At 50.9% G+C, this 26365-nt stretch overlaps 1 protein-coding gene across 9 annotated transcripts; it reads right to left on the reverse strand.

The window, feature by feature from the left end:
* Nucleotides 1-5105: 5105 nt before the first annotated feature.
* On the reverse strand, nucleotides 5106-26160 carry CUNH19orf47 (chromosome unknown C19orf47 homolog). Of its 9 annotated transcripts, none has more exons than XM_027079549.1 (12): nucleotides 23860-26105; nucleotides 23591-23646; nucleotides 22125-22176; nucleotides 18716-18803; nucleotides 18489-18603; nucleotides 16981-17062; nucleotides 12774-12911; nucleotides 12328-12397; nucleotides 12027-12070; nucleotides 11095-11247; nucleotides 9871-9941; nucleotides 5106-7775 (listed from the first exon to the last, which is right to left on the reverse strand). In XM_027079549.1, the coding sequence occupies exons 1-12, from the start codon at nucleotides 24008-24010 to the stop codon at nucleotides 7281-7283; spliced, it is 1515 nt and encodes a 504-aa protein (XP_026935350.1). In that variant the 5' UTR covers nucleotides 24011-26105; the 3' UTR covers nucleotides 5106-7280. The 9 variants fall into 9 exon arrangements, with proteins under 9 accessions (XP_026935350.1, XP_026935358.1, XP_026935357.1 ...); XM_027079557.1 differs by having other exon boundaries at nucleotides 23591-23643; nucleotides 23858-23972; XM_027079556.1 differs by lacking the exons at nucleotides 23591-23646; nucleotides 23860-26105 and adding an exon at nucleotides 26118-26159.
* Between the last annotated feature and the right edge of the window lie 205 nt (nucleotides 26161-26365).

The following is a 26365-nucleotide window of genomic DNA, read 5'->3' on the forward strand; positions in this document are numbered from 1 at the left end:
TTAGAATGTTCCTCAAACAAATCTGATTGTTCTCAATATTTACTTTTAAATACACAAATGGCATAAGTTCAAACTTATAAAACAGGAGGATTCCCTTTGCCCCTGCAGTTTAGCTCCTAGATATTTACCCTGTGGATATGTTCACACGTGAGCAAACAATGGTATATACAAGAGGCGCTGTTTGTGATAGAAAAAGACTTAGAAACCACCTAAATGCCCACAATAAGGGGCTGGTTCAAAGGTACATCCACACAAGGGAATGCTATGCAGTTAGTTTAAAAGGAAGCTCTTTCCAATAAGGACATTAAAAGGTGTTTAAGGACTTCCCTGGTGGTGCAGTGGATAAGAATCCGCCTGCCAGTGCAGGGGACACAGGTGTGAGCCCTGATTCGGGAAGATCCCACATGCCGCGGAGCAACTAAGCCCATGCACCACAATTACTGAGCCTGAGCTCTAGAGCCCGCGAGCCACAACTACTGAGTCTCCGTACCACAACTACTGAAGCCGGCGTGCCTAGAGCCCACGCTCCTCAACAAGAGAAGCCACTGCAATGAGAAGCCCGCGCACCGCAACGAAGAGTGGCCCCCGCTCACCGCAACTAGAGAGAGCCCATGCGCAGCAACGAAGACTCAACGCGGCCAGAAATTAATTAATTTTTAAAAAAGATGTTTACGATTATTAGCCATCAGGGAAGTGCAAATCAAAACCACAGTGATATCATTCCAAACCCACTAGGATGGCAATAATCAAGAAGACAGATAATTAAGTGTTGGCAAGGATATGGAGAAATTGGAAACCTCATACCCTACTGGTGGGAAAGTAAAATGGTACAGCCACTTTGAAAAAGAGTCCAGCAGTTCCTGAAATGATTAAAAACAGAATTAACTTATGATCCAACAATTCTACTCCTCGGTATATACCCAAGAGAATTGAAAACATACGTCTACACAAAATTTGTACGTGAATGTTCATAGCAACGTTATTCGTAATAGCCAAAAAGTGGAAACAACCCAATGTCCACACAATGCAATATTACTCATCAACAAAAAGAAATGAAGTACTGCCACATGCTACAACAGGGATGAACCCTGAAAACCTGCTAAGTGGAAGAAACCAGACACAAAAGGCCACATATTGTATGATTCCATTTATATGAAATGTCCAGAAGAGGAAAATCTATACAGACAGAAAGCAAATTACTGGTTGCCAAGGGCTTGGAGCAGGGGGTGGGGTAGAGTATGAGAGGACTTGGGGATTGATGCTTAAGGAGTGTGGGTGTTTCTTTTCAGGATAATGAAAATATTCTAAACTTGCGGTGATGGACACAACTCTGTGAATAACCAAAAGCCACTGAAGAGTGCATTTTAAATGGGTGAATTGTCGCATATGTGAATTATATCTCAATAAAGTATTTTTCTTAAGTTCTTTATGTACTGATATGATCTCCAGGATACATATTAAGTAAAAAAAGCAAAGTGTAAAACTATCATATATTCTACCATCTGAGTGAGAAAATATAGTTATGTTTATAAATGAAATGTTTCTGGAAGGACACATAAAACCCCAGTAACACTGATTGCTCCTGGAGAGGGGAACTGGATGACTGAGCCATCTAGAGTAGGAGAGAGAATTGGTTTTTTTAAACTGGTAATAGATACCAAGAAAGTATTAAAACTTTGAACACAATGAACACCTGTGTGCCCACCACCCAACTTCAAAAACCACTACCATACAGTTGGACCCCATGTGCACCCCTCCAGTCACATCCCGTCCCACCCCTGAACTGATCCACTGTCCTACATTTGGAGTTTATCATTCCCACGCATTTTATACTTCCATTACACTCTAAGTATGTATAACCAATATGCATTATTTTGCTTTTTTTGTTGTTGGCCACGTGGCTTGCGGGATCTGTTCCCCGACCAGGGGCTGAACCTGGGCCACGGCAGTGAAAGCCCAAAATCCTAACCACTAGGCCACCAGGGAACTCCCTATTTTGCATATTTTAAAACTACACATATTCTTCTGTAATTTGCTTTTATCACCCAATGTTTTGCTTTATGCATATTGATATGTACAACTTTAGTTCATTTTCATTGAAGTGTAATACTCCACATCCAATACATAATGTAATACATCCAGTATCGATGTACTGGATTGGCCCAAAAGTTCGTTCAGGGTTTTCCTTGTCACCTTACCAAAACCCGAATGAATTTTTTGGCCAACCCTATATAATTTTCCAAGGTGTTCACAACATGATCTCTCAGCCCATATGCTCTTCTTACAATGAGACACTGACATTCCTGTCACTGAGAAGTAAGGCCTATGGTCCCTCTTGAATCTAGGTGGGCTAGTGACTATGGCAGAAGTGAAGCAATGTGAGTGACTTCCAATGCTAGGTTAGAAAAGGCAATACAGTTTTCCCTGAGTCTCTTGAGAAGCTTGCTCTTTGAACCCAGCTGCCATGTTGTAAGGAAGCCCAGGCCACATGCAGGCATTCTGGCTGATAGCCCACACTCAGGTTTTATCTAAGTGTCAGTATTGGTTAACCACCAGATGACTGGGGAAGCTTTCAAGAGGACGCCAGCCCCAGCCAAGATCTTACAGCAAGCGCATGACAGCACCCAAGTTATAACAGTCTAATTGCGCAAGTCAGCACCCAGAGCCGTAAGAGATACTGATTATTGATCTGAGCCACTAAGTATTGAGGTGATTCACTATGCATTAGGTAATTAGAACATCTATGTCACAATCTGCCCATTCTCCAGCAGATGGATATTTGGGTTGTTTCCAAGTTTTTTATGGCATTACAACAGTGATCTTATGAACATTCTGATACATGTCCTGTGTGCATGTGTAAGCTCCTCCAGAAGGGTAGTTACTGGGTTGGAGAATATGTCATCTTCAATTACACTACAACCTATCAAACTATTTTCCAAAATGGTTGATACCAACGTACATTCCAACAGCAGTATAGACGCTCCTATTACTCCAAATCTTCCCCAACACTTGAGACTTTAATTTTTTTTTGCTAGTCTTTTGCCCAGTAGGGCACAAAACAGTCTTACTGTATATATCCTTTTGTACCTTTGAATTGTACCTTTGAATCTTACTGTATATATCCTTTTGTACCTTTGAATTTTGTGTTGTTTGCATGAATTAATGCAAAATAAACATTTAACTGTATGCTAATAAATTACTGCTTTTCTGTTTTAAGCATGTTTTATATATTGGGGTTCCCCCGTTACTTTTTTTCTTTTTTGGCCGTACCACATCTCTCATTATCCAGCAGGCTAGCCCAGGCTCATCTACACAGTGGTGGCTGCAGGGTTCCCAAAAGCAGCACAGGACGGCAGGCCCCAGTGCACAAAGCACCTCTTAAGCCCTATCAGCTTAGCAGAGCACGTATTTTACACTTCCTAGGTGGTGGTCCATATTAGCTCTTAGCATCCCCTGATCCGCTTCCTCCAGGGGTCTCCAATTAGAGGAGTCCAACTGCTCTTAATTCCTTTTTGGAATGGGGTGATATATGTATAAGTAAATCAACTGAAGAGTGCCAATAATCTTGGGGGAGAACCTCATTCAGATCTGCTAGTGACCCAATAACAGAGTTTGCACTAAAGTGATATGATTGGAGTTCTTCAAATTCACCCCTGAATCGACCCCACCTTTCTGCATTGCAGCACTACTTGTAATAACAAGGAACTGGAAACAACCTGAATTCCCTTCCAAAAAGGATTGGGTAAGTAAGCTAGGCCGTTAACGTGCGTGTGTGCTCGACTGTGTGCACTGTGTGTTCCTCTTGTATGTATGTGTGAATGTATGTGTATGTGTGTACACGCGCACGCACACACACACATCTCTGGAAGGCTTATCCAAGACACTGGTAACACTAGTGGCCTCTGAGGAGTGGACTGGGGAGCTAGGAGACTTGGGAAGAGACTTTTCACCATGAAGCCCTTTGTATCTTGGCATTTTGCACCATGTGTATGTATTATTTATGCTCAAATACGTTTCACAGAACCAGAGAAAAAATAATGCACCCCTGTGGGCCACAGCTGTTGGGGCTGGTTTGGAGGAAACGCCATATCAAATGAGTGGGACACTGGCACTCTGGAGCGGCTGGCTAGGAGGCCAAGGAGGTGTCCGGCTCCGCCCTGTCTGGCAGCCGGTGGCAGGATGGGCATGGCCCGAGGTCTCCCAGAGCTGCAAATGCTCCCTAGGGTAAGTTGGTGGGGGCAGGGTAACATGTACACACAGACAACTATAGCAAGTCCAAAACCACTCTCCTATGACCCTACCCTCCCCTTTCCAAAAGGGCCTTGTCTCAAATCTGCGGTTGAGGCAGCACAGGGCAGGGGCTAAAGGGCGAGGCTCCTGGCCACCTCCCTGATGGCAAGCCCAGGGCTGCCACTTCCCAGCTGGTGAGGACTTCAGCAGTTCGTTCCCCTCTGCGCCTCTGGAAGGAAGCAAGAGTGACTCCACTAACCTCATCAGCTTTTCGTGAGAAGTGAGCTATACGTGCTTTTATATCATTTCAGTTCCTATTACACATCAAGAAATTACCCCGTGCTCTTAAATTTAGTAACTGGAACTCTTCCAGTTAACCCTGGCAGTTGCTAAAATTATCCATGAAGTGGAACTCAAGGAAATTACTGGGGGGGAGGGGAGGGCGGTAAAAAGAGGAGTTGAAGATCAGCAAGAAACCTGTGTATATGTGTGAGCGCCCCCTTGTGGCCCTGACACAAAAGGGCGGCCTCTGGAATCTTCTTGACATTGCCGTCCTTTGCCGTCCTTCTGAGGTCCAGAAGGTCCACGAGGGTCTGGCCTGGGCCTCACCAGGAAAGGGGTCTATGGGTCCTCCCTCTACCACTCTACCACTGCCCCTCATACTGGAGTCCGGCTCCTCACACCACAGGCCCAGTGCTTGGGATGCCGCCTGACACACAGTAGCCTCCCCAAATGACATTACTAAAAACCTAAAAATAAGTGGATGATCACTTACGAAGACAAAAACAGGTCTGGAGATGGACGATGGTAATGGTGATACAACAATACGAATGTACTTAATGCCACTGAACAGTAGCTGAAAAACGGTTCAAACGGTAAACTCTGTGTTATGTATATTTTACCACAATGAAAACAAACAAAAAAAATGGATGAGTTCTAATCTCAGCTTTACCTGCAGTGAGTTCTCCTCCAAACCCCTTGCCCACTCCTTGGTAATCTCCTTATCAGATCCTGTTCTCTACATGGGAAAAGGGCCCCGACTCCCTTCTGGGTCCCCTCCTCTCTCTATACCCTTTTCCAGCTGGTATCGCCAGGCCCTCGGCTTTGAACACGGCTGTACTCTGAGCACCCCCCAAGCTGTCGCCCCAGCAGCCTGCTCACCTCTCAGTCAACGCCTGACACCTGAGCGCCCTCCCGCCCCAGCCGGCTCCACAAACAGCACCTTCCTCTAGATGCTCAAGTCCTCCATCTAGGTGTGATCCAGCCCCTCTCCTTGCCCCAATTTCCAATCCACCCGTGTGGAGAGTCCTGCTGCCCCTTCCGAAGCGCACACAAGGTCCACCCACTGCCTCCCCCACCCACCATCTCTCCCCACGCTGCCTCCCCGCCTCCGCCCCTGCCCTCCCGGCAACTTGTCCTCCTCACAGTGGCCCAAGCAATCTTCGTAAAAGGCAGCTCAGACCATCACTTGCCTGCTTTAAACGCCCCCAGACTCCTCAGCACTCTTGGGAGGAGGTCCAGATTCCTCCGGCCCCTCACTCACCTGCCAGCCACGCTGGTGTTCTCCGTGTTCACTGTCCCGCCTCAGAGCTGCGGCCCTGGCTGTTTCCTCTGCCTGAACTGCACACAGGCCACCCTACAGGTCACCTCCTCTGAAAGGCCTTCTTGCCCCAAACATCTAAGAGGCCCTGGTCACTTGCAGTCACCCTTCCAATTCTTTGGGCACCCCCTGAACAGTACACTTAAAAATGGTTCAAATGGCAAATTGTGGTTTACAGATTACCGCCTGTCTCCCTGGCTAGAGAGGTCAGCCACGCAGGAAGAGACTTGTCTGCCTTGCTCATGGATGGATCCCCAGCTCCTAGAACAGGCCTGGCACAGAGCAGGTGCTGTGCAGTGGGGAGTAGATAAACAGTCAAATCCACAGGCACCCGCAAGTGAAGCCTGCGGTCTGGAAAGCCATCCACAGGCAGAGGGGCAGAAACGGGAAATCCGTGGAAGGGGCGGGCAGAGGGACAGAAGCCCTGCGCGTTGCCGAGGGGAGGAGGAGGCCCAACTAGATGATGGCCATGACCGTGACTCCCTTCACCTCGGGGCCTGCAGCAAAAACACGGCCCACCTATGTATGTGGGGAGCTTGACCCTCAGAGACGAGGCCCAACCCTTCGTGGGTGCCCCGCCCGCACTGTGCTTCATGCAGAAAAACAGTCCTGCGACTCGCCCTGAAGGAGGGGAGGGAAACAGTCTGAACGTCACAAAAATATATTAAAATAGCTGTTTTCTTCTCTCGGTGCTGGCTTCCCTTCTTAGTGCCCCTTACCCCCCACCCGCCACCGACTTTCAGGGAAAAAGGTGCCCAGGCAGGTGCCCCGGCTGCAGCCTGGGGTCTGGGGCGGTCCCTCCAGCCTAGGAGTGACGGCGGCTAACAGTCTCTACAGGCTCGACGCCACCGCCACCGACGAGGGGGCCGCTGGGAGGCCGGAGGTGCAGGAGGGTCAGGCAGGACGCAGCGGACAGTCGGGCCTTGCCACAGGGACAGAAAACAGAAAAGAAATGAACAGAGTGAAGAGACGGAGAGAGAGAAGTCAAAGCATCGGGGGGAGGGGGCAGAGGAGGGAGGGAAGTGAGGAAGCCAGGGGGGTGGGGGATATGGGAGCCCCTTCAGACGACACCCACCCTGGGGGACAGGGAGGCCCGGAGCCGGGGTTTGAGGCAGCAGATGTTGCTGAGAGGGAGTATGGGGAATGGAGGACAGGAAAAGGGCACTTGGCACTTGGAGAGGTAGAAAAGTGTGTCCTGCCAAGGCCACGGTCAGAGAGGAGAGAACAGAGGACGCGAGAGAAGGGAAAGTCCCAGAGCGGCAAGGCCGGGCCACAATGACCGTCTCAGACTCAGAAACACCGGGCGAATCCCCAGGAAGCTCAGGCTGGCGGAATGCCTGAGGGAGACAAGCAGTGTCACCCGGCAGCCGGCAGGGGGCGTGCGCGCGCCCTCGCTGAAGACTCTGATGGAGCCTGGAGGCTGGAGAGGGGCCTGCGCCCCGCCCTTGGGCTAGAAGGTCCTGCGGCCCAGTCTTTTGAACACGCTCACAGTGCCCGCGTGGTCCATCTGGGCACCAAGGCCCTCGCTGGAGCTGCTCCCCCGGGGCCCCACCAGAGTCCTCTTAATGGTGACCTTGACCTCAGCCGAGGACTTACTCTTGGTGCTCGTGACCTGGCTGTCCTGGGCCTCTGGCACGAGGGCAGCCTTGCCCAGTCTCTGGACGATGCTGACTTTGGATAGGGACTCCGGCTTCCTCTCGAGCCCAGGTTGTGAGGAAAATGCCAGGCGCCGCAGCGTTGGGGCAGCGGCCGTTGCCACCGAGCTTGTGGCCTTGGCTTTGACAGTTAGTGCGGGCTGGGGACTGGCTTTGGCTGGGGCCCGGCCTAGCTTCTTCAGGACCCCGGCATACTGCAGGACAGAGCTGCTGCTGTCGTTGTCACTGTCCCAAGCCAGATCCTCGTCGGTCTCTGGGGTGGCCCCCAGGCGGCTGAAGACTCCTGTGGGCTGTGGAGGTCAGAGATAGAACAAGTGAGTCACTTAGTCGCTCAACATGCATTCACAGAGAGCTGCCTCATCTGTGCCTACGTCACGGGGCTCACAGTCAGGAAAAACACCCATCGGTGACGCACTAGACAGTGATCAGAGTCATGAGAGGGCAAGCCCAGGGAGCTGGAGGAGGCCAGGAGAGGAAGGCTCCCTGGAGAGGGACATCAGAGATGAGATCTGAAAGCCGAGTGGAAGTGAGTCGAATAAAGAGGGAGCGGGAGGGGAGGCGAAAGGGAAGACCATTTGCAAAGGTCTACAGGCGAATGTGAGAGAAAAGGCAAATTCGGTCATTTGCTCCACAGACATTCTCTGAGTCCCAGGTCAATACCTGGCCCTGTGTTGGGCAGTGCTGGGGACCCAGTGGTGACCAAGACAGGCCTGGTCCTGCTCTCAGGGGGCTCACAGTCCAGTGGGGAAAACAGACCCAGCATCGGATACAGCACAAGTAATTCTCTAATTACGAGAGGGAATTCCCTGGAGGTTCAGTGGTTAGGACTCCGCGCTCTCACTGCCAAGGGCCCAGGCTCAATCCCTGGGAATTAAGATCCCATGAGCCTTAATTAGTGTTCTTGGGAGGAGAGGGGAGCGCTGGAGAGCAGGGTACAGGGAGGCCTCACCTCCTCTCAGAGTTCAGGACAGCCTTCTCTGAGGCATCAACGTTTAAGAGAGTAAAGAGTGCCGTCTAAGTCCCCAAGACAGGAATAAGAATCATATTTACGGCACACTCACTACGTGCGAAGCTCTTTCCATGGCTGCACCTTCAAGCCACGTGATCCTGAGTGCTATTATCACACTCATGATAAGATTTAGGCAGTGAGAAAAAGCCAGAGTGGGTGAGCCCTGGTGAGCAAGGAACAAAAGGCAGCTGGCGAGCTCCACCAGAGTTACTCAAAGGTGCCACTTAAAGATGCTCACCAGGGCTTCCCTGGTGGCACAGTGGTTAGGAATCCGCCTGCCAACGCAGGGGACACGGGTTCGAGCCCTGGTCCGGGGACATCCCACGTGCCGCGGAGCAACTAAGCCCGTGCGCCACAGCTACTGAGCCAGCGCTCTAGAGCCCGTGAGTCACAACTACTGAGCCCCCATGCCACAACTACTGAAGCCCACGCGCCTAGAGCCCATGCTCGGCAACAAGAAGCCACCGCAGTAAGAAGCCCGCGCACCACGACAAAGAGTAGCCCCCGCTCGCCGCAACTAGAGAAAGCCCGTGCGCAGCAACGAAGACCCAATGCAGCCAAAAATAATAAAATAAAATTTTAAAAATTTAAAAATAAATAAATAAAGATGCTCACCACTGCACCCAGACAGCCCCCGCGCTACGCAGCTATACCTCACTCAGTCCTCACGACCACGCTGTGAGGTACTATACGGAGGAGGAAACTGAGGTACAAAGGGCTTAAGTGACACAGTCAAGGCCATGCAGCCAGGCGGTGGCAGAGACGGATTTGTGCCAGGCGATGGGCTCAGGCTGCGTCTCCCAAGCACATGCCGTGGTTAGGCCTGCGGGACCGCAGGTGGAGGAAGAAGAGCGGGCTGTGAAAAGCCTCTGAAGGGTTTCCCGAGGGCGAGGGGGGAGGGCCTGTCCTGGAGGCAGCACGTGCTGCCGCTGTGGGCGAAGGGCTGGAGGGGTTCACAGGAGCTGTGCAGAGACCAGCTAGGAGGCCACTGCCCTACGCAGGCAGGGAGAGGTGGCAGACAGGTGGGGACCAATGGCCCCATCAGACTCAAGACTGCCTGGAGTGGGGACGGTGGGGCACCCGAGACAGGGCCCAGGGGACGTTTTGCTTTGGGGAAAGATGCTGAGGACAGTTTGGGGACATGGTGGTGGGAGGGGTCCGAGGGCGGCATCCATGAGTTGCCAGACCCCCGGGGCTGGAAATCGGGAGAGAGGTCGGGATAGAAGACAGACAGGGAAGCCACCAGTGCAGAGAAGGGCACTGGGCCTGGAAAGGTGGGTGAGACAGGGTGAGATGTATGTGGGAAATGCCAGGAACAACACCCAGGGAAGACGAGAATTTGAGAGTCCCCAGTGGCTCCCCCATTTCCAACTCACTTTATTCCCCATCGTCGTGTCTGCCTTGGTCTCGGCGCCAAGGCGGTCAAACACAGACGTCCTGTGGAGACCTGGGAGGGAAGTGAGGCCATGAGCCAGCGCCTGCTGGGTGGCCCCTGGGGGCCCAGGCCTGGCTGAGCGCCGTGCAGACAGGGAGGGGTCGACACAGCCAGCCCAGACCCCAGGCAGCTCTGGTCCAAGCAGGCACCGACTGGGCCCAGTTAGGTTTTACGTCTGTGTTGTCGGCTAACACTGACCTTAGCCCACACACTTCTGGCTAGTGCCAAATGTGGGAAGGATCCACTAAAATGGACACTTCCGGTCCTCACACCTTAGTACCAATTCATGAAGTGTGTGTGCGGGAAGAGTTCTTAATCCCTTCTGGTTCCTTTCCCTATTTTGGGGGCCATGGGCCTCTCAGAGAACCTGATGAATGGTAATGCTCTCCCTAAGTTACAGCCTGAAGAGCCACTAACAGGAGAATGCTTACTAGGTTACAGCACAGAAGTACTATGAAAATATTCAACGACCATTAAAAAGAATGAAGAAGATGGAACGATCTTCAGTAAAAAAGTTACAGAACAATACATACAGGACAATGCTATTTGTGCTTAGAAAGAAAAAAATGCCTGGATATGTGTAACTGTACAAACAGATGCATTTACATTCACAGATGCTGGTCTGGAAAGGTTAACAATACGTGTGGGATACGGGAGTGAGGGGAGAGAGTTTGTTCTTACTGTACATGCTTCTGCATCCGCTGGATGTTTTTCCATGAGAACGTTTACAATATTCTAAATGGAACACTGTAAGGAAGACCATCTCTGTACCACCAGATTCAAATCCCAGCTGTGGACTGAATCTCAACCAGACACCTCTGGCTCGTAACGACGGTTCCTACTGTCTTGGGCACCTGCCCTCAGCCAGGCACAGTCACTCATTTAACAGGCAGGCTAGCACTGAATCCGTGCCACGGTCCCTCGGGGAAGAGGCGGCAGCTGAGGCACCGAGGAGCCCTGCTATGCTAACTGCAGGACAAGAAGACAGAGGCAGTGATGCGTCCTCCTCTACTATGGCCACCATCACTGTCCCCTCCGTCCAAGGCCCCCTGGACCCCATCAGAGCCTGCTTCTGGGCCACTGCCTGTAGGACGTGACCAACCCTGCAAGATGCAGCAAAAGGGAAACACAGTCTGTGCCGCCCACTCCCCACCGGGGCCAGTACCTTTCGCTGCCTGCTGCTGCTCCAGGATCTTACGGGTCCGGGCAGTGGTGCCTTTGGGCATGTTGATAATGTACTTCCCCTCCATCTCGGCCGTGACCCGGCGCCGCTTGGTGGGACCAGTCAAGCTCTCCTCCTCCTGGCGGGCCAGGGCTGCTGGGGGAGGAGGGGGTGGTGAGCGTCTTCTGGGATGGAATGTTCTCCTGGGGTGGGGGCTGGACGCCCTGCAAAGGGCACACACGTGCCCTTTATCGCCACGCTTTCACGTGACTGGAATCCCTTATCCTCCCAGCCACCCCCAAGGCCACTGGCTGAACCACCGGGAAACTCAGGGGTCTGGGCACAGTGGGGTCGCAGAAGGCTGTGGCGGGCCTCCCAGGCTCTCTGTGGCTCTGGCCCTCTGTCCCCCAGCAGGCTCACCTCCCAGCCCAGGCAGAATCCCCCTCAGATGGGGAAACTGCTGGGTGGTGGAAAAGCCATCTAGGTGGTGCTTTCACAGGTGTAATCACTTTTTAAAAATTAGTCAAGGTATATACTTACAATCTGTGCACCGTGCATAAGTAAATTACACCTCAATTTAAAAGAAAGACTCTCCTCAAATGTGTTGAGTTGAAGAGAGCCAGTCCCTCCCAGGCTCCCCATCTTTTCAATACTTTAGAAATGAATTTTAACTTCCTTGCTCATGGCACATAAATCGAAAGATCAGAAGGAGGATGAGGCACTTGCAGACACACGTGGTCAAAAGGGGGCACGTGTGATGGAGGTGTACGGGGTGTGATGGGGCTGGGGGCCAGGACAGCCAAGCCCCCACCCTGGGCCTCTGTTTCAACTTGGGCCAAGATCACTGCTGTGGGGATGGGTCCAACAAAGGCAGGAGAGTGTGATGGACAGGAGGGCCTGGAAGCCCAAAGGCCGGAGTCCCATTCCCAGCTTACCAGCTGAGACCTGGAAGAGGAACGGCAGCCAAGCATGGAAAAGTCTGTGGAAGAGGAAGGTGTGGGAGAAGGGAACATCAGGGCAAAGGCCCCACGACGGGAAGCAGCCTGGAGGGGAACCGAGGCAGCAAGCGAGATGTGAACCCACGTGTCGCAGGGCCCAGTAAGGCCATGGGGGAAGATGACCTTATTAGTGGAACAATGGGAAGCCCTGGAGAGTTCTAGACAAGGGTGTGAAAGGATCAGATTGAAGGTTTTAAAGGATCCCTCTGGCCGCTAAGAGGAAAGGTAGCTTCTTTACCTTTGACCCCAGGCATCAAGCACAGGGCCGGGCACCACTGCGGGGCTCAGTGACCATCTGTTAAAAAAGACTGAACCACCCATAGTCAACAATACTGTACTGTACACTTAAAATTTTGTGAAGAGGGTAGAGCTCACGTTAAGTGTTCTTACCACAATAAAATAAGAAGTACAAAAAGACTGAAACAGCCACCGCATGAGAACTGCAGTGCACCCACGCTTAAGGACACCATCTCGAGCGCTTCCAACCATCCTCTGGGGCGGGTGTCACCAGCCCCCTTCTACAGTGAGGCCCACAGAGGTGCAGTGATCTGACCAAGTCTGAACACTCTGGACACCTTGTAGCCTCCAAAGCACCCTGCAACGTTGGGAGCACGTCCCCCAAATACCGTCTGCCAACCCACATTCGCCCCCAGCTCCTCCCACCACCTGCCTGAGTCCCCTCACCGGCAGCCTTGGCACTCTTTGCTGCCATCTTGTTGGACACAGTGACAGAGATCTTGGAGGTGCTGGTGTCCGGCCGCCTGGGGGGAGTGCCAGGTGGGGAGTCTCGGTTCAGGCTGTTGGTGATCATCCGGGAGGCGGCTGCCAGGAGGAAAGAGGAGAGTCCAGTGGGGCGGGGCCCTGGGAAGGGGTCAGGATGGGGAAGGCAACCTTGGGACCGCAGCATGGGGATAGGGCAGCCAGAGGCACCCTGTGGCTGCACTGTCAAGGCAGGCATGCTTGGGGTGGGCCTGTCTTCCCAGTAACTAGCCCGCCCCTCCCTGCCCTGGGGGCCTTTCCTGAGGCCCCAGACCAGATGGGTTCCTAGCACACTTCACCTATCAGTTACCCAGCCCTGCACTGAGCATTTCCCTCCCCTCTCCCTCCACCACGCTGGCCTCCAGGATCTTCCTCGCTCAGCAAGTACACGCCCACTCAGGGCACTTTGCTGTTCATAGGTCTGGCGTGCAGCTCCCCCAGTAGCAATGGGCTTGCTCTGTCTCTGCGTTCAGGTCTCCTCTCAGACGGCCTCTCCTCAGAGAATACTTCCCTGCCCTTATTACTGCTTGACATGAAAATTACATTTGTTTGTTTACTGGTAGACTCTCCCACAAGACTATACTTATAATAACACAGAGGAGACACTGTCTGTTCATCGCTGTATCCCCAGTGCCAACCACAGTTTCTGGTACTTCACAGGTCTTCAGTAAACATCTACTGAAAAGATGAACATGGTCACCGAACCTCCCAACACCCCTACTAGACAGGCTTCACTGTAAACCAATTTTATAGATGAGGAAACTGAGACTCGGGGAGTGGGGTCACTCAGCCAGGGCCCTGGGCAATGTGGGTCTGGCTCCAGTTGGGCTGGGGCAAGAAAAGAGGTGACCTCCCTCAGGGTTGGAAAGCAGTCTCTGGCCCCCCTGAATTCTGTGGAGCAGGAGAAGGGATGTCCCAGGGTGCAAGGTGGGCTACAGCGAGCAGACTGGAGGGCCAACTCCAGTGGGGGGAGGAGACGGACTATGTCTCCAGGTGCAGCTGCTGCTAGCTTCAGAGTACGGGTTTGCTGAGCTCTTGGGGAAGCCCTGCAGGGAGGGGAGAGGGGGAACCTTCACGCTACTATCGCTTGCTCAGCAGGCCCAGCACCAACCCCCGCCCCACAATGGCTTTCAGACTTTGATATTTTGTCCTACCTACCCCCAAGAAAGCCTTCTCTCTTTCTGCCATGTGCTGTCTCTCAAAGCCTCCTGAAGTCCCCCATAATGACCCTCAACACCTGATTATAATTCCATATTGCTTGGTTACTTTTTAAACTATAACTACAGCAGACAGAAAAAGACATCAAACCTACACAGATCGTTTAACATCAATTCCCATATACCCACCACCCAGGTCAGGAACGGGAGCACTGCTGGCACCCAGAAGTCTGGGGATTGGCCCTTCCCAACGAGACCTTCTCCCTCCCCACCACCCAGGAAGAAATGGTCGGTTTTCAGGCCTGCTCACTGCTGTTGATGATCTGGCATACACCCTCCCGTGATCTTCCCAAGACACTTCTTCAGCCCGATAGGGGTGGCTTGCTTTCTTTTTTTTTGTGGCCTCGCCCGGGCCCCGGCAGTGAAATCGCCGAGTCCTAACCGTTGGACCGCCAGGGAATTCCCAGGAGTGGCTTTCTGATGAGTGGCTGTGTGGAATCTGCGCCCAGAGCCTCCACTCACAGCACTCTGACAGGCCAAATGCAACACGATCGGGATTTTCTGCTACAAAACATAAGCAGTTGAGAGGGCCTGCCTCTTGCAATGGCCACAGAGGGCAAGGTCTTGCTTAAAAGGGATATGGTGTTTTCTCACGCCAGGTAAGCATCACCTGGGTGGAGGGGAAACAGCTCTGTCTGTGAGCCACTGAAGCTGAGTTGCAGTCAGACGCCAGAGTACAACGAACTGTTCTTTGTTCCTCCCAGTGCGGACACACATGTTCAGTATTACAAAGTGTACACAAGTGACCGGAATGTTTTGGGGTACTCTTCTCCACCCTTTTCCATCTGTGCCTGTTTCCCCTACTCTTTTAACTGCCTATTTTCTCCATTAGTATTTTTGTTTTAATTTTTTAAACTTATTTTAAACTATTTAAGAGACTCAAAAATGGCAAAAAAAAAAAGTACATACTACCTGCTTACATTTATATAGGTTTGAAAGATTGGCAAAACTAACCAAAGCTGTTAGAAATCAGGGCAGTGGATACCCCTGAGAGGTGGTGAGTGACGTCAGTCATCTCTTCTGTTTCTGGATTTGGACTCCGCAGGCTACGTGCGTGCTCCATTTGTGAAAAGTCATTCAGCTGCCCCTCTGTCATCGGAACCCTTTTCTGTATGTCAGTTGAGAGGGATCACTGCAGAAACGAACCCAATTTGTTCAACTTCCCTTCGTCCATGCCTTTGGGTAGGCCCTGACCACACTGATGCTGGGCTTAGCCATGTGACTGGCTTTGGCCAATGGGACAGAAGCAAATGTTATACAAGCAGAGACTTAAGAGGTGCTTTGCACATTGGGTCCTGCCTTCTCATGCTGCTTTTGGGAACCCTACAATCACCACGGTGTAGATGAGCCTGGGCTAGCCTGCTGGATAATGAGAGACGTGTGGCCAAGTCACCTCTTTTGGCCCAGATGACACCAAGCCAACCATCAGATGTGTGAGGGAGGCCATCCTAGATCAAGAGATCTAGGAGCTGCCAAGTGACCACTGAGATCAGCTGAGCTGTCCCGGAGCAGAAGTGACCAGCCAAGTCACAGAATCATGAGAAATAAAAGTCTGTGTTTTCAGCAACATGGATGGACCTAGAGATTATCATACTAAGTAAATCAGACAGACTTAAAAAAATGATACAAATGAACTTATTTACTAAACAGAAATAGACTCACAGACAGAGAAAACAAACTTATAGTTACCAAAGGGGAAAGGGCGGGGGGGGCTGGATAATTTAGGAGTTTGGGATTCAAATATACACACTACTATATATGGAGTAGATAACCAACAAGGCCCTACTGTGTAACACAGGGAACTATATTCACTGTTTTATAATAACCTATAATGGAAAAGAATCTGGAAAAAGAACATATATATAGGGAATTCCCTGGCGGTCCAATGGTTAGGACTCTGAGCTTTCGTTCCACTGCAGGGGGCACGGGTTCGATCCCTGGTCAGGGAACTAAGATATATATGTGTGTGAGTGTGTGTGTGTGTGTGTGTGTATAACTGAATCACTTTGCTGTATACCTGAAACTAACACAACAGTGTAAATCAACTATATTTCAATAAAAATTTTTGTTAAAAAGTCTGTGTTTAAGCCAGTTTTGTGGTGGCTTGTTAAGCAGCAAAAGCTAATCAATACATATGTTAAATCTTTTAAGTGTCACACTGCTGAAAAAAACAAAAGTATAAATACAGTTGATTCCTACCATTCAGATTCCATTTTGTAAATTCGCCTGTTCACAAATTTATTCGTAACCTCAAAACGAATACTCGTGCTGCTCTGTGGTCATTCACAGACATGCACAGAGAGGCAAAAAACTTGAGTCGCCCAACACACGTTCCCAACTGAGGTCAAACAAGGCGACGCTCTGCCTTCCTGTTGCAGCTCTCACTTAGTAAACAAGTCTATTTAGTGCCACAGTCTATTTACGGTCTCCTTCTTGCTATTTTCACATCTTTGTGCTTTTTGTTAGTGATTTTGCTGTTTAAAATGGCAAGCATGGTGATAAGGTGCTGTCTAGTGTCCCAAGTTCAAGAAGGCTGGGATGTGCCTTATGGAAAAAATACGTGCGTTCAATAAGCTTCGTTCAGGCAGTTTTAGTGCTGCGGGCTGTGAGTCCAATGTTTATGAATCAACACCATATATTAAATAAGGTGTCTTGGAACAGAAACACACATAAATAAAGTTGTGTATTGGTCAGATGATGAAAACGTGGTGACCCCGTATTCCCCTGGGAGAAGTGATTCAGTATTCACTGACTCGGTGTTCGCAGTGGCTGTGTAGAATGGAACGACCACAAACGAAAATCCACTGTATATACAGCCACTCACTACCTAAGAGACGAGAGCCTCGGATGCCTTTGCTTCCACCTCTGTGAACTCCACTGCCGAAGGAAAGGAGGCCTGAACACATGGGACTCACCGCTAGAGGCGCCTCGGCGAATCTCGCCTGGAAGGGGGCTGGGGCTGCAGGGCACCGACTCAGTGGCAGCTTTGCACATGTCCTGTAAAGAAAACAGGTGCCCGGTTACCATGGGGACAGGGGCATAAGCTGGCGGAAGAGGGAACCCAGATATCTGAGCAAAACTCGGGGAATCAGGGCCTGAGCTGTCAGTGGTTTCAAAACATTTCCCTCCTAATCATAATGAAGCATCAGACACACCCAAACTGAGGGACACGCTGCTACAGAACACCTGACCAGCACTCTCCAAAACTGTGAAGGTCATCAAAAACCTGGGAAGACTAGGAAACTGTCCCAAATCAAAAGAGACTAAGGAGACGTGAGAAGTAATGCCATGTGGTCTCCTGGAACAGAAAAATGACATTAGTGGAAAATCTAATGAAATCCAAATAGTCTATAATTTAGTTAACAATAGCATACTACAAATGTCCATTTCTTAGTTTTGACAAATGGACCATGGCTATGGAAGATGTTAACATTAAGGGAAGCTGGGTGAAGGAAGTACAGAAACTTTCTGTATGACTGTTGGAACTTTTCTATAAATCTAAAATTGGTCTCAAATTTAAAAGTTTAAAGAAATCGTTTTGCTCAGTGACCTCCGTGATAACTCAGCTAACGTCCCTGGCTTGAGAAAGCCCTCACTGCGGGGTCTTGCCCTGGATGGTGGACAGACGAAGGCCTGTCCCTTGGATGGAGGGAGCTACTAAAATTGACGAGAATAACCCCAGCTGCCATCACTCGGTAAAGTGGAGTGCTGGAGAGCGCAGCTCTGAAGCAAGCTTCCTTCTCAGTCAAGTGGAGGGAGGAGTAAGTGAGCTCATATTCGTCGAGGACGAAGACAGGGCCTGACAGGCCACGGCAAGTGCTTGGTAAGTGCTAACTATCATAACTAAACGAGCTCTTCACTCCAGGCCTGGCACTTGGTGCCACATACACTCTCTGGTAAATGGCCACAGTGACCCCATGCAGCAGGGCTGTGTGAAAAGCCTGTTTCAGAGACTCGGGGAGGTGAAATCACTAGTCCAAGGTCACTGTAAGCAGAAGGGCCAAGAAGGGAACCACCATGCTGTTGGCCAAGCCACCAACTGGGTCCCACATAGAGAGCTCCTGTTCTGGGGACAGAGAAAGAGTCCTGGTACGGATAACTATCATGAGGAAGATGAAAACTAGTAATAATAATACTTAAAGCGAGCCCCTACCGCGGCCTGCTGTTTACACTGTCCTAGGGCTTTATATAACTCAGTACTCACAACCCTCCTGCGAAACTGGTTTGCCTACGTACATCCTACAGGTGGAGAAAGTAAGGTTCAGAGAGGTTGGGCAACACGCCCGATGTCACACAGCAAACAGTGGAACCAGCCTTGGAATCCAGTCTGCCCACCTTTACTTCCAAGCCTCCAGTCGGCTCTACCACTGCCCCCCCACCCCACCCTAAATCCAGGGACAGAGGAGTCGAGTGGAGCACCCACCTGGCGGTGCACCACCTTGGCATGCTTGAGGATGGCAATGATGTCGCCCACCACAGTCACGCCCAGCTCATTCATGATCTCCTTGTTGAGATCCAGCAGCATGCTCTTCTGGATCCTGCAGGGGAGGGTCGGCAGGGAGGCCACAGTGGGCCAGGGTGGGTGGGCCAGCCAGCCCCCTGACTCCCCTCCTTTCCCCAGGTTCAGCCCCGTCCCCTCGGCAGCCTTACCTGTTATCCACAAACATCACTGCGTAATTGACAGCAGGTCCCGGAGGAATGCCGGCTTCCTTAAAGAACTGGATCCACTCGGAAGTGGCTGGGGGGTGGGGGCATAGACAGGGCTCATTATTCACGTTACTCTCCTTAGAGAAGAGCAGCAGCAAACCACAACAGCAGCAGCTCCCGCAAATTAAATGCTCATCAAACGCCAGGCCCTGGGCCTGAGAGCTCTGCATATACGACGGAACTAAGCCGGCCTGACAGCCCTGTGGGTTAGGCAGCATTGACGCCCGCATTTTGCCAGTGAGGAAACTGAGGCAGGGAGAGGTCGGGGGACCCTCCCCAGGCCACCCTGCTAACAAGAAGCAGACTTCCCAAGGCCCTGTGCTTCCATACCGCCCTTCTCCTTGCAGCTCTGCCCTGCTCTGGAGCGTGACCTGCAGCAATCACCCCCCCATGCTTGGCCAATGACTGGTTTGGGGGAGCCAGGACTCTGGGTTCTCCATCCAGGTCCCCATCAGCAGGTGCGGGCCCCGAGGGTGACAGGGTTCATAGGTGGATGGAAAGAAGGGTTGCAGAGCTGACCCCTGGGTGTCAGAAGCAACCCCCCTCTACACACACACACAGAAGCAGCCCGGCCTCAGGGTGAGCATGTTTGGAGCATGGGTTCAAATCCCGGTTCTGCCATCTCCCGGCTGAGGGACTTTGGGCAAGGTAACGCTTGGGGCTTCGGTGTCCTCTAGGGTAATACATTCAACAAGTATGTACTGAGCACCTGGCACACACCAGGCCCTCCTCTAGGCACTGGGGATACCGCAGGGCACAAGACAGAGTCCCTTTCCTCATGGAGCTGACATTCTAGTGATAACAGCACTGATGTCCTTGGTCATCGTGCAGACTAAAGAGGAAGTCCACAAAAAGGGCTCTAAGTGGCACATGGCCCAGAGGATGTCCTCAACCCATTGCAGCCATGATGATGATGATGATGATGAAGGGGATAATGGTGATGATGATGCCACCACTACACATGGAGCCAAGACCAGGCAGACCCCATCCATGTAGCTTGATTGCTTCCAAAGTTCTTTCCTGGCCTCTTGGGTGTGACCTTCAAACTGACCCTGACCTGTCAGGCCAGGTGTTAGAGAAGATTATTGGTTCCAAGGAGAACTTTTCTTTCACATTTTAATATCTCTGAAACTAGGATTTACCTCACAATTGATGGTGTGCCACAATTTAATTGGCAACATTTTTTTCTTTATCTTTCTCAGGGTACATAACAGTACATCCAACAATCCATGCTATTTTAGATAAGAAGAAAGTTGGTGTTACTATGCCCATTTTGCTGGTAAGACAACTGAGGCTCAGAGCAGGGAAAGAGACACACTCTGGATGAGACACTGCATGGGTGGGGGGTAGGGGGCTCAGGTGCATCCCCTCCCGAAGAGGCCCCTGCCCACCCAGCCACAGGCCAGTCCCCCTGGGCCTGAGGCAAGTGAGGAGCTCATGCCCTCAGGACATCCTCCAGCAGCCCAGAGGAAAAGCGGACCTTTTTCTACTTTTCACAGGCACTATCCACCTGTCCAGGCATGGGGCCCTGGGTTCCCTTAGCCAAAAGCAGGCACCTTTGGTCTAAGTGTCAAAAACTACCACACAATAGTTCCATTTATGTGAAATGTCCAGAAGAGGTAAATCTGTAGAGATCTATAGGGACAGAAAGTAGATTAGTGGTTGCCAGGGACTGGGTGGGAGAGCAGGGGGGAGGGGGGAGTGAATGCTAATGGGTATTCGGGTTTTGCGGGGAGTGATGAAAATATTTTGAAATTGATTGTGGTGACAGTTGCATAACTGCGAACACAGAATATAAAGACCATGGACTTGTACGCTTCAGTGAATTGTATGAAATGTGAACTGCCTCTCAATTAAGCTGTTATTAAGGGGAGGAAAAACACCACATAGGTTGGGGGTAGCTAGCTGCCTGAAGCAACGTCAAGGAACTGCAGAAGTCCCCCTGTCTGGTCGTCACCATCATTTCGTGTCCTACTAAGGAGGAAAATATGCTGCCAATTAAATGATCACAAGCACCAGCTGTAAGATGAACCCCCACTTCAGAAATATTAATATGGGCCACGATGTGTGTCTTGGACTCAGAGGAGTGGCTTGCTGTACACACCAGGAGACACGCACTAGAAGATTCACGGCAGCTTGTCTGCAACCCAGAAACAATGCAATACCCACTGACAATAGCATCGACAGACAAATGGTGGCTGCTCACACAGTAAATACTACGGAGCAGTGCAAAGCAAAGAACTGCAGCTACACACAGCACCAGAGATGACTCAGACACTGCGCTGAGCAACAGAAGCCAGACACGGAAGACCTCACGGCACGACTGCATTCACGTAAGTTCAAAACCAAGTCTATAGGAATGTTTTCATTCGTGGTACAACTATAAGAAAGGTAAGGAGAGATTATCACAAAGAGAAGATAGTGGTTTATTCCATCTGGAGGAGGGCGGGGGTGTGTGATTGGGTTGGAGCCCTCAGGGGGGCAGGCAATTTTCTAGTTCTCGACCTGGACGGTGGTTGGGGGGGGGGGGTGCTTTTTTAAAACCTTTTTATTGAACTATTATGTTCACCCACAAAAGTACACACAAGTCGATACATTTTCATAAACCAACATACCCATGTAACCAGTCCCCAGATCAAGAAATGAAACATTGCCAACATTCCAGAGGCATCTCCTGCCTCACATTCCCCAGGCAGTCACTTCTCCCTGCCTCGCAAGGGCAGTCAACACTTTCCAGCGGCACAGATTGATTTTGCCTGCTTCTGTGCTTTACATAAATAGAATCATAAAGGATGCGCTCAGACGTTTGCTTTTTAATTGCTCTTATGACCACACAAATATGTTTTACGTACTCTTCTATATGTACAAATCTCCAAAAATTTAAAAGCTACCAGCTAGTAATCTCTGTGCTTCGGCAATCCCCAAGTACAGAGTTCGAAGAGAATGTGGTGATAAAGCTCATGAGAGTAATAACAGCTATAACATTTGCTGAGAACCATGCCCAAGGTTTCACATGCAATAACCTCCTAATCCTTACAACATCCCAGGATGTTACTATCTCCATTTTACAGGTGAGAAAATCGAGGCTCTGAGAGGTCATATGAGAAATCTGCTGGACTTCAGGACTTTATGGCCTGAAGTTCTTTATGGCCAAAATACGTTGTCAGCAGGCCCAGATACAGAGCGGAGGTGGATAGGCCCTGGGCAGGCCCTGGCCCTCCCTCCGCGTTCCCCGGAGCACAGCTGTTCCTGCCAGTGACCAGCCCTCCCTCCCCCAGCCTGCCCCCCCCCCGACCAAGGTCATACCTCAGAAAGGGCAGAGGGGAGAGGGGGCCCCAGAGAAAAGACTCACCCATAGTTACAGAGACCATTGTCTCCCTCGCCTTCACTCTGCTCCCTGGAGCCTGCATGAGAGAACAAGGGGAGAGCACCCATGAGTCGCCGCCGGCTAAGTGTCCGTCCCTCTCTCGCTGCCTGTCTGCCTGCCAGGGGAGAGTTCCTGGGCTGGGGGCTCACAGCCCAGGAATAGCCTGGAGCAGCTGGCAGGAAGTCAGCCTGGGGCAGAGCTGTCACCACAACTATCACTCCTGCCTCGGATAAGGCCCAGGGGCAGCAAATGTCCACATCTCCATTCCCACACACCTCACAAGTTTCTGGCTGGAATAAGAGAGGGACAGAAAAAAAGACACCCCCTGCCCAAGACCTTAACCATAAATACCCATTCATTCACCCACTCAAAAACTCTTTCCTGAGAACCTACTGTGTGTGAGGCACTGTTCTAGGAGCCAGGAATACTGAGGTTAACAAAAACCAGAGCTTGAGGACTTCCCTGGCGGTCCAGTGGTTAAGACTCCACGCTTCCACTGCAGGGGTCACAGGTTCGATCCCTGGTCAGGGAACTAAGCTCCCACATGCCGCAAGGCGCAGCAAAAAACAAACAAACTCCAGAGCTTGGCATCTAGGTGGGGACACGGGAAACAGGGAGACAGAGAGTAAACAAGCAAACCAGTTGACAATATCACGTGTCAGAAAGGCTTTAGCCTTATGGAGAAAACACAGAGGGCCCGGGAAGGGAGGACTTGCAATTCTAAATGGGTGGTCAGAGAAGAGCTCTCTAAAGTGACATGTAGAGGCCTGAAGGAGGTGGAGGGGTGAGCCATGCAGTTTTACAGAGGAAGCGTGTTCCAGGAGAAGGTACAGCAAGTCCAGTGCCCTGAGCCAGGAGCCCATCTGGCATGTCCGTGGGGCAGCAGGAACAGGGGAGGGAGCAAGGAGGCAAGTGAGAGCGGCCAGGGCAGAGAGGTGGGGCACCAGTCAGGAGGGGGTCCCAGAGCAGAAATGGAAAACCAGTTTTCGCTTGGATAAGATCAGCAGGTGCCAGAAAGGTGTTAAAGACGTATTAGCCCCAACGGAGACTTCCTCCTGCACGTGAACAGCAGTGTTGAAAGAGAACTAACAGAAATCATTTCCTCACCTGATGCTTCGCTACTACCTGACTCCAGGACCACCTGTCCCATGCTGCCCCGGCCCAAACTTCTCACCTGGCCCGCCTCTTCTCAGTCCCTGCCCTCTCCCCTCACGCTGCTCCCCTCCACCCACTCCAGCCCCCAGTTCTGATCCTTTTCACCCACCCCACTTCCGCCTCCTCTACAGGTGCAGAAGGCCCACTGTCCAGCACCTTTCTGTTTACCATCACATACAATCTGCCCGTTCCCGTCCCCCCCCCCCCCAACAATTCTGATGGTATCACAGAGATAGTACAAGAGTAAGGACTCTGGAACCAGACTTGCAGGATTCAAATCTGGCTCTACCACTTACTAGCTGTGTGACCTTGGCAAGGGACTTCACCAGTCGGGCCTCAGTGTCCCCATCTGTAAACCGGGATGGTACAAACATTACTTGCCTTAGAGGACTGCTGTGGGGCTAGATGAGTTTCTATGTACAAAGCGCTCAAGAGTGCCTGGTGTATACTAAGTACCTACTCTAGAAGTGCTGGTTCTTCTTATTCCCCCAGCCTCCCACCCCAGCTTTCCCTCTAACACCCAAGTGCTTTGCCTGCCACCCACTTTTCACACAGAACGTCACCTGTGCCTGGAATGCTTGCTCCTCCTGTCCTCCTGGCAAGCTCTCCATCACTCTGATTGGCTGCCACCTGCTTTGTGAAGCCTTCCCAAAGTCCCCAGATGTGAGGCTCTCTCCTCTACTCCCAAGTAGGATGATGAACATGACCACGCACATCACTTCACCCTGTACTCGGCTCCTAATATCCCTTTTCCCTTTGGGATTTTACCACTGGACAAAGACAATACAACCAACATCTCTCAAAGAGCAAAAGGCACGGAGAGGCTTCAGTGAGTTAGACAGAACAACAGCATTTCACACACCAGGCACTATCTATGCACCAGGACCAATGCCAGGCATCACACTGATGCCTCACAACCTCCTCATGAGTGAGGACTATAATTAGCCCCATTTTAATCAATGAAAAAACCAACTCATTGTGGTGCAGTCATTTGCCAAATGCCACATCTAGCAAGCACTTTACCAGGACTCAAAAACAAGTTCTCCCTGATTCCAATGCCCATGCAGTAGCTCCTGCTGAATGTTTACGTGCCAGGCACTGAATATGTTCACATCTCAGTGACTCCCCACAACCACCCACGGTAAAAAGTAAAAGTGATCTCCAAGTTACAGATTAGAGTGGCAGGTCCGAGGTCACACAGCAAGTAACTACAGGGCCAGGGTTTGAACCCAAGTCCGTCAGTGGCTATGATTAACACTGGTCAAGGGATTACTATGAGCCAGGCACTGTGGTCTGTCTGTCTTTGCAAAGTTTCAGTTAACACTGACTAGGAGGCTCTAAGTACTGGTATCCTCCCACTATAACTGCAGAATTCCCTGCTAGACTCAAGTGTCCTCTCTCCACCACCAAAAGCCCATCTCCAGCACAGTGAAGATTATATAACATTAACAATAACAGAAAAATGACAGCTCCCACAATTCAAGTAATCACCATGCACTAGACTCCTCATCCTAAGCCCTTAGAAGGCTTGGCTCCAAATCTCGAGTTTACCACTTCCTAACCCTGACTCTGGGGCAAGTGGCTTAACCTTTCTGGATCTCACTCCCTTCAACCATAAAATAACAATGATAGGAGTTATTGTACATCAACTATACTTCAATTAAAAAGAAAAGAAGGATAAGCATATCTATTCTTAAAGTGCTTAGCAGGGTTAAAAGAGTTTATAAACGCCAAGCCCTTAGAACAATGTTCAGTAGGTTTTGTACATGTGCATGAAATAAATCTTAAGTGAGTCAAGAAAAGGGTAGGACAGTCACTAAGCTGATGTCAGTCATATGCAAAGTGTGAGCTGAGAACAGAGTATAACTTAACAGGGTCCATGGGATCTGACAACATAGAACCACAATAGTACAAGTTATCCCCTTTTCAATTCTTTCAGTTTCTGTCTACAATTTAATAGACCGTTCTGCTTCCATTGGAGTTCAGGTTAAGTTTTCCTTCTTCTCACGGCCAAAATGCTAGTTTTCCATTAACAAAGCAATACAAATTTTCTTTCTCAAATGAACTGACTGGAGGAAAATGCATCAGTTTTAAAGAAAACGGAAAACGTAATACTAAGGGATTTGGCATAATTTATCAAATAGTAAGTGGAGGGATGTCGATTTGCCCAGCTCCAGATTCCAAGTTTTTCCTATCGCCGTCTCTGAGCTTCCTTCCTCCTCTCTTCCTTGCAAGTCCCATCTACACCAATGACTCTCAGAATCATTTTTATTATAGTCCCAATCTACTGAGCTCCTGCTCTCTACTGTCAGGTCCTATGCTAAGGAGTTTACACGCACATTTCATCAGCATCCTCACAATGACTCTATGATATTGGGGCTAATAGCCTTCGTTGTATAGACGAGGAAAACGAGGTTCAGACAGGTGAAGGCACAGTTCCACTACCACAAAGTGTAGCTAGGACTTGAACTGAGATCTGCTGGCTCCCAATTCCACGCTCCCACACCCAGCTCTTCCACACCAAGTACAAACATCATCAACAATACAAACAATAACAGTATAGCAACCAAGTGAGCAGTGTGCCAGACGCTGAGCTAGGGGCTCCGACATGCACGAGCTGACTTCTCACTCCAACCCATAATGAGGATGCCATAGCCAGATTCTGATCCCCATCCTACAGAGGAGGCAACTGAGGTTCAGAGAAAGAAGTAGCTTGTCAAGAGCCGAGTCGCACAGCGGCGCCAGGACTGAGTCCGGAACCCCAGGCGCCATTCATTCCCACCTCATCCAACCCAGTCCCACCACCCACGGCCCGCGCCTCACCTGGCCCTCTGAGCCCGCGCCCACTCGCGCCGCCCGCCCTCCCACCCGGCGGCGCCAATTGTCAGACCCTCCTCCTTCGGCCCGGCTGCCCGCCCCGGAAGCACCGTCCTCAACGCCGGAAGCCGGACTTACCGGCCCCGCGGCCGCTCTAGCCCTCCGGGTAGCCACCAGCGAGAGCACAGCGGCAACCGTCACGTGACCACCCGCACTCTCCCAGGCGCTTCCCCTCCCCACGCTAGCGAGGAGCG

Source organism: Aethalodelphis obliquidens, unplaced genomic scaffold (assembly GCF_003676395.1).
Source record: "Aethalodelphis obliquidens isolate GAN/ISIS:26980383/991018 unplaced genomic scaffold, ASM367639v1 scaffold43, whole genome shotgun sequence".
NCBI lineage: Eukaryota > Metazoa > Chordata > Mammalia > Artiodactyla > Delphinidae > Aethalodelphis > Aethalodelphis obliquidens.